At 43.8% G+C, this 13770-nt stretch overlaps 1 protein-coding gene across 1 annotated transcript in view; it reads left to right on the top strand.

The window, feature by feature from the left end:
- ZFP91 (ZFP91 zinc finger protein, atypical E3 ubiquitin ligase) overlaps positions 1-13770 on the top strand; it is a 39439-nt gene that overhangs the window by 11533 nt on the left and 14136 nt on the right. Inside the window, exons 4-7 of the mRNA XM_069980809.1 lie at positions 2165-2204; positions 2323-2412; positions 4341-4439; positions 6878-6994. Coding sequence (XP_069836910.1) covers positions 2165-2204; positions 2323-2412; positions 4341-4439; positions 6878-6994 — 346 coding nt within the window. The remainder of the gene's footprint in view (positions 1-2164; positions 2205-2322; positions 2413-4340; positions 4440-6877; positions 6995-13770) is intronic.

Raw genomic sequence — 13770 nt, 5'->3', positions numbered from 1 at the left:
GATCAGGCTCTGTCAACTCCCCTGGTGGGACAGTATAATAAAAGTAAAAATAAAATAAATGAAAATGCAAATAAAAATACAAAATCCCTGTTATACACAATGGGAGAATAAATGAAACATCTGAAACTTTTTGCCCAGTTTTGTGCCAGTTTGTGCCCAACAAAAATAATTACCCAGGGACTTTTGAAATTTGAATTCTGTGTTTCAGTTTGAAACTGCTGGAAATAGAAATTTTAAGCTCTTGGCCAGAATTTTTTTTTTTTTTTTTTTTTACCAGTTACCAAATGTTACAAAATGTTTCATTTATTCCCTCCAATTTATAATGATATATAAATTTTCATTTTATATCACTGTGTTCATAATCACTCGTGCTATAAAACTATAAACCACTAATATTTTACCATAAAAAATGGTACATTTGCTTTAAGTGTTGCATAGGAATAAAACGGAGCGGGAAAGCTGGTGCCATGGTTCATTTTTAAACCGCGGCTCGGTTCCCGCACATTACAATCAATGGAGCTGCGTCATAGAGGGGAGAGGGTTTCCTCCCATTGGGGCAGGCTGGCCCACCTCCAGTGCTTCAGTCCCGGTGGTGCTCGGTTATAGACCGGCGCTGTGCGTGGGAACCGAGTCGCGGTTCAAAAAATGGACCATGGCATCGGCAACACTTAGGGTACAAACACACACGGCATATACACTGCGTATTTACTGCTGCGATACGCAGCAGATTAGATCTAAATAACTGAACACAGTATCAAATCTGCTGCGTATCTGCTGTGTGTGTTTGTACCCTTAAAGCGAATGTACCTGATGGTACATTCCCTTTAAAAATGGCTGTTTTGTGTTACTCTTTCCTCCCCAAAAATAAAAATGTCATATGTACACCTTAATGTTACCACAAACAATGCAATTTCATTCCACAAAAATTACACATACAGCCCCTTCGATAAAAAAATAAAAATGCTATGGCGACACACAAATATGTTCTTTTTAAATATGATCTTTTTAACAAAAAATTGTTTTTACATTATAATAATAGGTACTGCCATAACAGTACTGACCTGCAGAATAAAGCTAACACATCACATACTGAGAAACGGTGGTAAAAACCGTACCCCAGAATGGTACCAATAAATTTTTTTATTTTTTTTTAAATGTTTTGTCACCCCAAGGCCTCAGTAATTTGATGTGGTGATTAAAATATATCCTGAATGAAAGAAGGCTTCAAAATCCACTAGGTGCTTCTTTATATCTGAGGCCTGTGTGTGAGCTTCATTTTTTTTATATAAATTATATTTATTTATTTTCTAGCGCACAAAGAGAATAAACATCAAATTGCATTTCTTTCACTTGCTGTATTACAGAAGAAAATGGAATAAAATGGAATATCTGCAAAAACTAAACAAAATTACATTTCACAGTTCTGCCTTTTGAATATGTAAAAGCATCTCATGGTTATAACCACAAAAAGGGACACTTCAGCTTGAAAAAAAAATGCCAGGCTCGTCTGGTCAAAAGTTTTAATCGGTGGGGGTCTCACTGCTGCAACCAGCTCCACAATCAGAATAACGAGCTGGGAGAAGTGGGAGGTGGTGCAGTTTACTCTTTGGTTTGTAGCCATCTGTGTCTAGGCAGCTTCATTATAAATCTATGGGGCTACCTTGATTGGGGGGGTCTCAGCAGTGCAGATTGGCTACCATGGCAGCTGGAGGCCTTTTTAAGGCCTCAGTGCATGCTATGTAAACTCTGCTATACTCTAAAGGGTTAGGGTATAAACCCACTTAACGTATTTGCTGCGTGAATCAGTCTTAAAAATAAGCAGGCAAAACGCAGGTTGGCTTTATACGATTGTTCTGCGTTAAAATACGCAATTGCGTATTTTTGAAGCGTGAAGCTTGTTGTTAGCAAAGCATCAGTTGTTAACAACCTGTGCGAAAAACGCATGTAGCTTCATGCTTCAAAAATACGCAATTGCGTATTTTAACACAGAACAATTGTATAAAGCCAACCTGTGTTTTGCCTGCTTATTTTTAAGACTGATTCACGCAGCAAATACGTCAAGTGGGTTTGTACCCTTAAAGTAACAAAACTAGAGTGCATTTTAAAGTTTTTTGAAAATACAGGTATGCTTTAATGTTTTACCTCCATGATTTGCATTTTGCAGAGATCAATGAGGGACCCTCATCGTATACAGCTGGAATCAGGTAATATGTCTTCTAGACAAGGCCTAATATTCTTGATTGACTTAACTATTTAGAGGCCTCTTACTTTGTGAATGTATTTTCAGCTCATGCTTGTTCTTTGCTTTTCTGTGCTCTTCAGTGATGAGGAAGATGTGTTAATTGGTGAGGAAGAGACCCCATATAAAGATGACCCCACTGATGAAACATACAGACCCCCTCAGATAGAAAGGTATTGGGAATGCACAATGTGGATGTGATTAAAGCTTTGGCGAGTTGCGTGCACAAGCTCTATGTAGTTAAAATAGGTTTACTACATAGCGACCAAAACTCCCTTCAGCAGCTGCTTTTGTAGCAGAAGTTTAACCCTTAGAAAACCGGGCCAATTTAAATTTTTGTATTTTCGTTTTTTCCTCCTCGTGTTTAAAAGGCCATAGCACTTTCATTGTTTCACATAGAAACCCACATGAGCCCTTATTTTTTGCGCCACTAATTGTACTTTGCAATGACAGGCTGAATTTCTGCTTAAAGTACACTGCAAAACCAGAAAAAAATTAAATGTGTGCTGAAATTGAAAAAAAAAAAAAAGTTTTTTTTTTTTTTTGTTTTTTTTTGTTATTATGCCGGTCGCCCTGGGGTAAAACTGTCGATTAACGATTACAATGATATGTGACTTGTATAACTTTTTTATTTGATGGCTTTTAAAAAATTCAAACTATTTTAAAAAAAATATATGTTCCTTAAAATCGCTTTATTACCATGCTTATAGCGCTTTTATCCTTTGGTCTATGGAGCTGTGTGAGGTGGCATTTTTTGCGCCATGATCTGTACTTTCTATAGATACATTGATTGCGCATATGCGACTTTTTGATCGCTTTTTATTACAATTTTTCTGGATTTGATGCGACCAAAAATGCACAATTTTGCAATTTTTGGGCGCTTACGCTGTTTACCGTGCGAGATCAGGAATGAAATAAATTAATAGTTTGGGCAATTACGCACGCGGCGATACCAAACATGTTTATTTATTTATTTTTATTTATAAAATGGGAAAAGGTGGGTGATTCAAACTTTTATTAGGGGAGGGTTTTTTTTTTATAAAAAAAAAACAATTTTTTTTTTTTTTTTACACTTATAGTAGAAGTCCCCCTGGGGTACTGCTAGTATAACTACACTGATTTCTCATTGAGATCTAGCAGCATAGTAATACTGCATAGATCGATGAGATAGGCACTCTATTGCTTTCGGCTGCTGCAGCCGATAACAATAGAATGCCGAGTCGGGATCAGCGCCATTATGGTGCAGACCCCGGCTGGCCTCAGACCCGGGGATCGCTCCTCCGCAACCCCGTCGCGATCCCTCCCCACTAGACACCAGGGAAGGGCACAGCAAGCTTTTTAAATGCAGCTGTCAACTTTGACAACTGCATTTAAAATGCTAATTAGTGGCGATCAGACCGTGCCCGCTAATAGCTGCTGTCCCAGGCTGCATAAAGCACCTGGGATCGCGGCGGCCCCGCTCTGAACTTCCCTAACGACCTCTGGACGTACAGGTACGCCTAGGGTCGTCCAAGGGTTAATAGGCAAAACTCTGACAAGTGTGTCCTAAAGGGAAACAAACAGCAGGTTAGAAGACTCCAAGGGTATGTACCCACTGGCGGATGCACACATCTCTGCTGGTTCCATAGGCTTCATTCTATGATTTGCCAGATTCCGCCGTCCATCCAAAGAATGAATGGGTTCATTCTTCGGGTGGACGGCGGAATCTGTCTAACAATCGAATGAAGCCAATGGGACCAGCGGAGATGTGCGCGTCCGTGAGCAGGAGTGATCTGCTGGGATTCCGTAGTGTGCACATAACCTTATCTCGTGTTAAGTGTTGTTTAGGGCATATGGTGCACTGCGCAGTACTATTTTCTCCTGCTCCCTTTCTATGAATGTTCATATGGCACTAATGAGCGGTCGGAGTTACATCACTGCAAAGTGCCACACAAATATTCATGAAGAGGGAGTGGGAGTACCGCCCCCAGTGCACTAAACCTTAATTATCATATCACCTGCTGTTTGCATTTAACCACTTCTAGTGTATCCTACTGCCTCCAACACCTTTTATCTCCGTAATTCTTTTTCTTGCTTTCCCTTGCTGCTTTCTGCAACTTAGTGAGGATGACGACGATGAAGACGATGAGTTGTTAAGTGATGAGGAGATTGGTTTTAAAGATGACCCCAAGGATAAGAATTATAGGCCACAGATGAACAGGTACATTTTGCATGTGTCATGCTGTTTATGCATATTACTTTCATCTTGCTTTATTGGAATCTTCATGTTCGGGAAAACAATTTAACAGTCCACAGAATGGTGAGTGACTCACTCAGTACTTTACTAATATTGTACCATTTATATCCAGAACTTGAAGCATACCTCTGGGATAACCATACAGCATAGAGCATCTTTGAGGTTTTGTTTCTGTTATATATTGTGAAACTGTCAAGGTTTGCGCCCACTATTGGCAGCAAGAATAGCACAACATGCATTGTTTTAAAAAGAGTCCATGTTCAGTTCTGCCGTATTAAAGACAGTATAACAGTGTTAGGGTATGTTCACATGTCAGTGGAGTCTGTGGCTCGAACTTAGCTTGAAATTTCTCACCAATTCTGTAGTGTGAACAAACCCTAAGCCTAAAATCCTTATGGTTTTGTGCCTCAGATGGTGCTAGTGGACATTCAGAGCAGTGCCCATCTGTACTAAATAAGTGCCATTGATGCATATTATATCCTCTTTGTTGAGGTGGTCTGCTTGATAATAGGCTCACTTTATGTTGTGTGGTTCCTAGGTTCCTAGTCTGTGTGCTGTTTGATAGCTTCCTTCACTTGTACAAATTCAGATAATTTCAATACAATGCATAGCAGGGGAGCCTTAATTTACCAGTGTTTCTTTGTTCTTTTTGACACCAGCTGGAAACCAAGATTTTAAAAATAACTTAAAAATGTTAGGGTCCTATTAGACAAAGTGATTTTTAACCCATTCAAGACAGAGCCCTTTGATGCACAAAAGTCTGGGTCAGATTAATGCAATGTTCCTCCCCGCCTTCTAAGAGCCATAGCGCTTTTATTTTTCCACCTACAGGGCTGGTTGGGGTGTCATTTTTTGTGGCATGATCTCTATTTTTTATTAATATAATTTTTTTATTAATATCTGATATATAATTTATTAAAATCAGCAATACTGGTGTTTTTTTCCCCCCGTTTACGCCGCTCACCGTGCGGGAACAATAATGTTATATTTTAATAGATCGGACAATGTCGCATGCTACGATATGTAATATGTTTATTTATGTTTATTTATTTTTATAATGGGCAAGGGGGTACTTTAAACTTTTATTGGGAGGGGGTTTAGAAGGGGTTTTTAATACTTTTGAAAACTTTTTTTATTGCAGTTTTCTTTTTTTTTTTTTTTTTTTACACTTGGTTTCACTGTAAAAGATGCAATCATTAGATTGCATGTACTGGTCTATGCTATGCCATATGCCTGAGAGCAGACTGTATACATGGATCGCCCATCTGACAGGTTGGAGTTAAGGAGCCTACCCCCGCCTGTCGGCACAAGCAATCAGGTGCCGATCACTCAGTGACAGATGCTTGTTCTGTCACTGAGTTCCTTAAACGCTGTGATCGCTATAGATCGCAGAGTTTAAGGGGTCAATGCAACACAGCTGCAGGATCGCAGCTGCCTCTCATTACCTCTAGCCCCGGACACACTGATGTGTGCGGGACCGCTCTCACTGCAGCGGTCCTGCATACATTGAGAAGCCCCGTTTGTGCAGGAACGTATATGTACATGTTACTGACGGGAAGGGATTAAACGATTATCACTGGCAAATCAGATTGTTTATCTTGAACCGAAATAGTTAACCGAAACCATATTATACAGAGCGATAGTCATTAGTTACAATCATTACTATGATCGTTTACTCCATCTGATCCCAGCAAATAAAGGAACAATGTGGTATTACACTGAACAATTAACCATGATAATTTGCACAATACTCATCCCATGTAATAGGGCCATTACCCAAACTGAGAATAACACATTGAGCATTTGTTAGTTTATAAAGTTCTGAATTGTGTGAGAGGTATGTGACAGGGAGAAGTGGATACTGTAATGTGCGGAGACAGTGCCCAGGCTACAATTCTGTTTCTGTAACATAGAAGACAACAAAAACAACTTCCTGTTAGTGAATTAGGAAGGAGAGGTCTGCGGCACAAACATACGTGCTTTGTAGGGGAAGGCTTTACAAAGGTATTGCACATGAGGATCTAAGGCCACTGCATAGTTTTCATGTTTAAGGTACATTAAATTACATTAAATTGAGGTTCTTATGACTTTCAGAGCCCTTAAAATATAGGGGAAGAAGAATTTTTTTCACACTAAAGTCTTCAGTATGGAAAGGGGAACTTAACCGTGCATGACACCAAATCTGATTACAGTCACCCTAGCTTAGCACCAGCACCCTCTCCCCTGTATACCCCTAATTTCACGTGGGGATAACGTTACCTACATATAGGTTGTGAGGGTGCAGTTGGTCACAAGTGTGGCCTCTGTAAGAAATACTTCAATTTTTACGTTGCATTCCTGTAAAAATTACACCGTGCATTGCCAAACATATTTATTTTCCTATCCTCTTTCATTTTTCTTAGGTCATCTACTGGCTCTAAGCGAAAAGGTTCTCAACCTAGAGAAGAGACGGCCCCTGTAGAAGTAAAGACGGAAGTGAAGGAAGAGAATTCAGCCCCTGAGCCAGAAGCCCCAAGGAAGTAAGTAAGGTTATAAGAGATACCCCATAAATATGGAGGGAGGGTTTTTTTTTTTTTATAATGTTTAGTATTATTGGTGCTCCTCTCATAGAGTCTTGGCAGCCTCTGTCAAAAGAGCACTGATCCACTTGTCAGGTAAAGTGATGGGTCCTGATCAGTCAGTGACAGGTACTTCTGTCACTGACTCCCTCAAACACTGCAATCGCTAAATATCACGGCGTTAGAGAGGTTAATAGAAGGCAATTGTGTGATTATGGCTGCTTGTTATTATGCCCAGCTCCAGGGACACTAATGTGTGCAGGGCTGCTCACACTGAAGTAGCCACACACATACATTAAAACCCCTTCACGCCAGGAACGTTTATACACATTCCTACTGCACAGGGCATCAGCAGTACGACCCATATAGCCATATTGCTGAAGTAAAGCGGTTAATACCTCATAGAATACAATAATCGTTAAACTGTTACCAATAATCGGAATAATAAAATGATCTTGTTCAAGAGCTGAATTCAGAATTCTGCTTGTTAATAAATTCATTATATAAACTTACAAGCTACTGTAAAGGACTGTCAGATTGATCTTTACACTAGTGTCATAGTGTAAAGATGAACCACTGTGCAGATATCAGGCCAACAACAACTGAAGAAAAAAGCAAGTGTGACTGTTTGCCCATCTTCTTTTTTTTTTTTTTAATACAGTGTGTTCATTATGCAGTATAAAAGACATAACTTTTAAAGCAGAAGTCCAGACATTTTGAAAATCCGGCAGGGGGGAATTTGATAACAAATACAAACCTACCTCTTTCCGTGCCCATGATAAGCGGCAGGACCGGCCTTAGGACCCCTAACAGGATTTCTGGCGCTGCATTTGTTATGACCCGGCTGATGGACGGTCTGTTCAGCCAGTCAGTGACTGGGATGGAATGCCACTCCGGTCACTGATTGGCTGAGCCTGGACAGGCATTTTTCCCCAAAGCATGACGTCATCACAACTTGGGGGGGAAATGCCTTCCGGCAGGGGTCCTGGAGCCGGTCCCGCTGCTCGTCGCGGGCGTGGGAAGAGGTAAGTGCGTACTGTCATATTCCCCCCGCTGATGGATTTTCAAAATGGCTGGACTTCTACTTTCAGGTTCAGGTCATTATAATTGCCAAATTTATTTATTTTTTTGTTTGTTTTACTACTTTTGCACAGCACAACTTAAAAATTATTTTTATGATTTTCAGGACTCCAAGCCAGGACACTAGTTTTCAAAAGTAGTTTTGTAAGTCTAGAATGTGTAGAGAAATATAATTCGACAATGTAGAGCAGAGGGATAAGGGACCTCACTGTCGAGTACCGTTGTGGATGGAGGACAAAGGTCCTCAAGTGCTGAGCACGTGAGAGCAGAGTAATCGTTCTAAGGGTATTGTCCTGGGCGTCCTTTCCTGTAACAAAGTGCAGTCGGCGCTGTGGTAGACAGTTATGCCACTGGCCGTGTCTGGTGCCACAATTTGCTCCAAATTGCCATGGGAGATCAGGGAATGAAGACTGTGGACTTTTGACTTATGCTGCCTTTACACGGAATGATTATCGTTCAAATTTTCGCAATAACGATCGCATTTGAGTGATAATTGTTCCGTGTAAACACAGCAAACAATCAAGCGACGAGCGAGAAATCGCTCATTTTGATCTTTCTACATTAGTGATGAGCGAGCTTGGTACTCATTCAAATATTAAGGTACTCGATGCTCGGACAAGCATCTCGCGATACTCAAGAAAATTGTATCATCCTTTTCCTGCAATAAACATGCAGGAGACTCTTTGGTACATCGTGCAATCACGTGGGACCCATACATGTTGATATCAGCGATTCGTTGGCCAGATCAGATGACCCGGGCATATATGAATCTGGGCCAGAGGTGCTTGCCCCACATGCATGCTGGAGGCGATTAGGGACAGAGCTGCTGATTGTCAGGGAGAGCGTTAGGGAGGGAATTAGAATTCCTGTAGGCAGGGATACTAGACAAAGAACCCAACACCCCTTCTAAGGGAAAATAATTTTTTTTTTTTTTTGGAGTACTCCAGACTGCTGGCTGGGACTTGCAGTGCAGCTACCAGGATCTTGCACACTGTGGTGATCGAATGCTGCCAAAAAACAGTGTTAGGAAGGGAATTAGCGTTCCTGTAGGCAGGGATACTAGACAAAGAACACAACGGCCCTTGTAAGGGCTTAAAATTTTTATTTTGTTTGGAGTGCTCCAGGCTGCTGGCTGGGACTTGCAGTGCAGCTACCACGATCATCTGCAGCCAGTCTGCGGGGTTGCTTTCTTTTTTAGTGCAGCCATATCCAACCTCACTGCTCATTGTCCTGTGTAACACTTACACACATACTCTATATGACTACCTTCAAAAGTAGTCTGAATAATATATTTTCTTGGCTTGCTGTGATCTGTCTTGACTGTGCAGTGTCCATAAAACGGTGAACCCCAGGGGTAAGGGTCGAGGGCGTGGGGTTCCAAGCGATGCAGTGGGCAAAGGCTGTGGTTCTGGGCAGGGTGACACAGCACCCGTTGAGGAGGGAGCAGTGGCACACCGCAGACATTCACTCCCTACCTTATCGCAATGTACAGGGTCTTAGGGTACACCGCTATTGAAACCACAGCAGTGTGAACAGGTGATCATGTGGATAGCGGATAATGTGTCCAATAACTTATCCACCACCCAGTCTTCTATGCAGTCCACCCACGCTAGCCAAGGGAGTGGAACCCTTGCTCCAGCAGCTCAGCCTCCTTTCCCACAGCCTGGCCCCTCCAGGGAAAGTAGGGATTCAGATCCACCATGCTCCCAGGAACTCTTCTGGACCCTTCCCTGAGTTTGAGCAACCGGAGCAGTTGATCTGTCCCGATGCCTAAACTATGCAGCTCACGCAGTCAGTGGGTGATGAGAGTGGGGACTTGCAAATAGGGTTTGAAGAGGTGTCTGATAATGACGATGAGACCTGGTTGTCAGACAGTGACGTTGTTGTCATGGTGTAAGTCAAAGTGGGGAGCAGAGTGAGGAATTGGAGGAAGAGCTGGTGGATGAGGAGGAGGTTACAGACCCGAGCTGGGTGGCTAAGCCTAGTGAAGACAGTGATTCTGAGGGGGAGGCAAGTTCAGCCACAGGACGGGTTGGAAGAGGAAGAGGGGTGGACAGAGGGATAAGCAGAGCCAGAGCAAGTAGATCAGCAACTTTCAGTCAAACTCCTGTGGCCAAGCCTAGATGTTCGCAAGTCTGGAGGTTCTTTAACCCCTTAAGGTCAAAGCCTATTTTCGTTTTTGCGCTTTTGCTTATTCCATTTTAAGTTTAAAAGTCCATAGCACTTGCATTTTTTCACCTAGAGACGTATATGAGCGCTTATTTTTTGCGAAACCAATTGTACTTTGCAATGACAGGCATTATTTTTCCATAACATATGCTGCGAAACCGGAAAAAAATCATTTGCGCTGTCAAATTGAAAAAAAAAACGAATTTGTTTTGATTTCGGGGAGTTTTGCATTTACGCCGTCCGTCCTATGGTAAAACTGACTTGTTATGCATGTTCCTCAAGTTGTTACGATTACTATGATATATAACATGTATAACTTATATTGTATCGGATGGCCTGTAAAAAATTCAAACCATTGTTAACAAATATACGTTCCTTAAAATCGCTCCATTCCCAGGCTTATAGCGCTTTTATCCTTTGGTCTATGGGGCTGTGTGAGGTGTCAGTTTTTGCGCCATGATGTGTTCTTTCTATCGGTACCTTGATTGCGCATATACGACTTTTTGATCGTTTTTTATTACATTTTTTCTGGATTTGATGCGACCAAAAATGCGCAATTTTGCACTTTGGAATTTTTTGGCGCTGACGCCGTTTACCGTGCGAGATCAGGAATGTGATTAATTAATAGTTCGGGCGATTACGCGCGCGGCGATACTAAATATGTTTATTTATTTATTTATTTATATTTATAAAATGGGAAAAGGGGGGTGATTTGGACTTTTATTAGGGGAGGGGATTTTTTATTAATAAAAACACTTTTTTACTTTTTTTTTTTTACTGTAACTAGAAGCCCCCCTGGGGGACTTGTATATAGACAGCACTGATCTCTCATAGAGATCAATGCTGTGTATATACACAGCAAAGATCGATTAGATCGGTCATAGATTACTATGGCCTGCTGCAGGCCATAGCAATCTATTGCCGAGCCGGGATCAGCGTCATTCCGACGCTGAGGCCCGGCACGGGCAGAAGAACGGATCTCCCCCCCCCGCGATGCGATCGCGGGGGGGAGATCCGTCCCACTAGACACCAGGGACGTGAGGTCTGAAGCCTCTAAGTGCAGCTGTCAGGTTCGACAGCTGCACTTAGAGGCTTAATTAGCCGGCGCGGCAACGGGACCCGCGCCGGCTAATAGAGGCACTGCCCGGCTGCACGTGTCAGCCGGGATCAGCGCCGTTCAGAGCGGGGTCCCGGCGGGACCCCGCTCTGAACACCCCGAGCGGCACCATGACGTATCAGATACGTCATGGGTCGCTAAGGGGTTAAAGAAACTCCGGATGACCGACGGACTGTAGTGTTCAACCTGTGCCACGCCAGGATCAGCAGGTGAGCCACCACTACCAGCCTAACCACTACCAGCATGCGCAGGCAAATGAGTGCTAAATACCCCAAGGCCGTTCACTTTCTGCAAGTCACACTCCTGCTCCTTCCCCTGTGTTACATGCTGGCTCTGTCAGTCCCCCCACCCAGGCCCCTCCTGCCTCCTGCCCTACACCCACCCCTTCACCTCCGCTATGCTGCACACCCTCCTGCAAGGTGTCCAAGCGCAGCGTTCAACTGTCCCTACAACAGACCTTTGAACGGAAGCGCAAATACACTGCCATTCACCCACATGCACAAGCCCTAAATGTGCACATAGGCAAACTGCTGAGCCTGAAGATGCTGCCCTATCGGCTGGTGGATAGGGCAGCCGCCACAACTTTTCACAGTGTGCCGTCCCAGCCCTACACCAGCACGTGTCAGATAACATCATCCGTGCCCTGACCAACGCGGTCAGTGACAAGGTCCACCTAACCACGGACAAGTGCTGGCGGGCAGGGACTCTATATCTCCCTGACGGTACATTGGGTAAACTTGGTGGAGGCTGGGACAGAGTCTGACCCTGGTTCCGCGGTCACGGTCTCTCATGATTTTTATACCTCTTCCTCGAAAACCTCTTTCTTCTCCTCCTCTTGTCTATTACCCTCCATGAGCATGTCGCCTCCATTTAGTAGCGCTAGGTGCATCAGCACTGCGGTGGGTAAGCACCAACAGGCGGTGTTGAAACTGCTGAGCTTAGGCGACAAGAGGCACACCGCCCAGGAGCTGTTGCAGGGCATCACAGCGCAGACCGATCTTTGGCTTGCGCCACGGAATCTCAAACCAGGCATGGTTGTGTGTGACAACGGGCGGAACCTGGTGGCGGCTCTGCAACTCGGCAGCCTCACACCTGTGCCATGCCTGGCCCACGTGTTCAACCTAGTGGTGCAGCGGTTCCTTAAAACCTACACCAATTTGGCTGACTTGCTCACCAAGGTGCGGCGCATCTGTGCGTATTTCTGCAAGTCAACCACAGATGCTGCCATCCTTAAAGCAGTGCAAAGGCGCTTGCAACTGCCAACTCACCGACTGCTGTGCAATTCCACCTTCCAGATGGTAGACAGGGTTTACCAGCAACGCAGAGCCATTGTGGAATGTCAGATGTCAACCTCGGCAAGAAGCGGTAGTCAGGTCAGTCAGCTACCTCAAAGAGTGACTTGGGTCCCTTTGAGAGTGACTTGGGTCCCTTTGAGAGTGACTTGGGTCCCTTTGAGAGTGACTTGGGTCCCTTTTAGAAGCGACTTGGGTCCTTTTAAAAGCGGCCTGGGTCCCTTTGAAAGCGACCTGGGTCCCTTTGAGAGAGACCTGGGTCCCTTTGAGAGAGACCTGGGTCCCTTTAAGAGCGACCTGGATCCCTTTAAGAGCGACTTCGGTCCCTTTAGGAGCGACATGGTTCCGTCCCTTTAAGAGCGACTTGGGTCCTGTCCCTTTAAGAGTGTCATGGGTCCCATCCATTAAGAGCGACTTGGGTCCTGTCCCTTTAAGAGTGACATGGGTCCCTTTAAGACCGACATGGGTCCCTTTAAGAGCGACCCTGGGTCCCGTCCCTTTAAGAGCGGCTTAAAGGGGCCCAGGTCGCTCTTATAGGGACCCAGGTCACTCTTAAAGCCTCAGAGGCATGCATGCTACCCCTGCTGTTTCCTGCCCATTTCCATGGTGTTTCCATCATTTTCTAAGGTTGACAGGTTTTCACGCGACCTTCCCTGGGCCGAGCTTTGGCCCCCTGCAACAATGCTCGAGTTTCCCATTGACTTCAATGGGATTCGTTACTTGAAACAAGCACTCGGGCATCAGGAAATATTCGTCTCGATCACCCGAGCATTTTAGTACTCGCTCATCACTATTCAACATGTTCTCAAATTGTCGTTGTTCGCTAAAAATTCGCAGATCACTTCCCGTAAACAGTCTTTCAAAGATTCACCCTATGTGAAAAATGGGCTTAAGCGATCTTAAAAACGATCGCAATAACGATTTTCAAAATCGTTTAACAATCGATTGGGCGAATTATCGCTTTGTGTAAACGCAGCATTAGTCTTCTTGCAGCCACCAACCATTAGAAACTTGAGGGAAGTGTGTAGCAGGTGGGTTACAACCTAAAAAGTTTCCCACAACTGGAGCCCATCTGGCTA

The sequence above is a fragment of the Dendropsophus ebraccatus genome, chromosome 8 (genome assembly GCF_027789765.1).
Source record: "Dendropsophus ebraccatus isolate aDenEbr1 chromosome 8, aDenEbr1.pat, whole genome shotgun sequence".
Lineage (NCBI taxonomy): Eukaryota > Metazoa > Chordata > Amphibia > Anura > Hylidae > Dendropsophus > Dendropsophus ebraccatus.
Note: the sequence above shows the minus strand (reverse complement) of the source record. Positions and strands in the feature narration are given on the sequence as shown.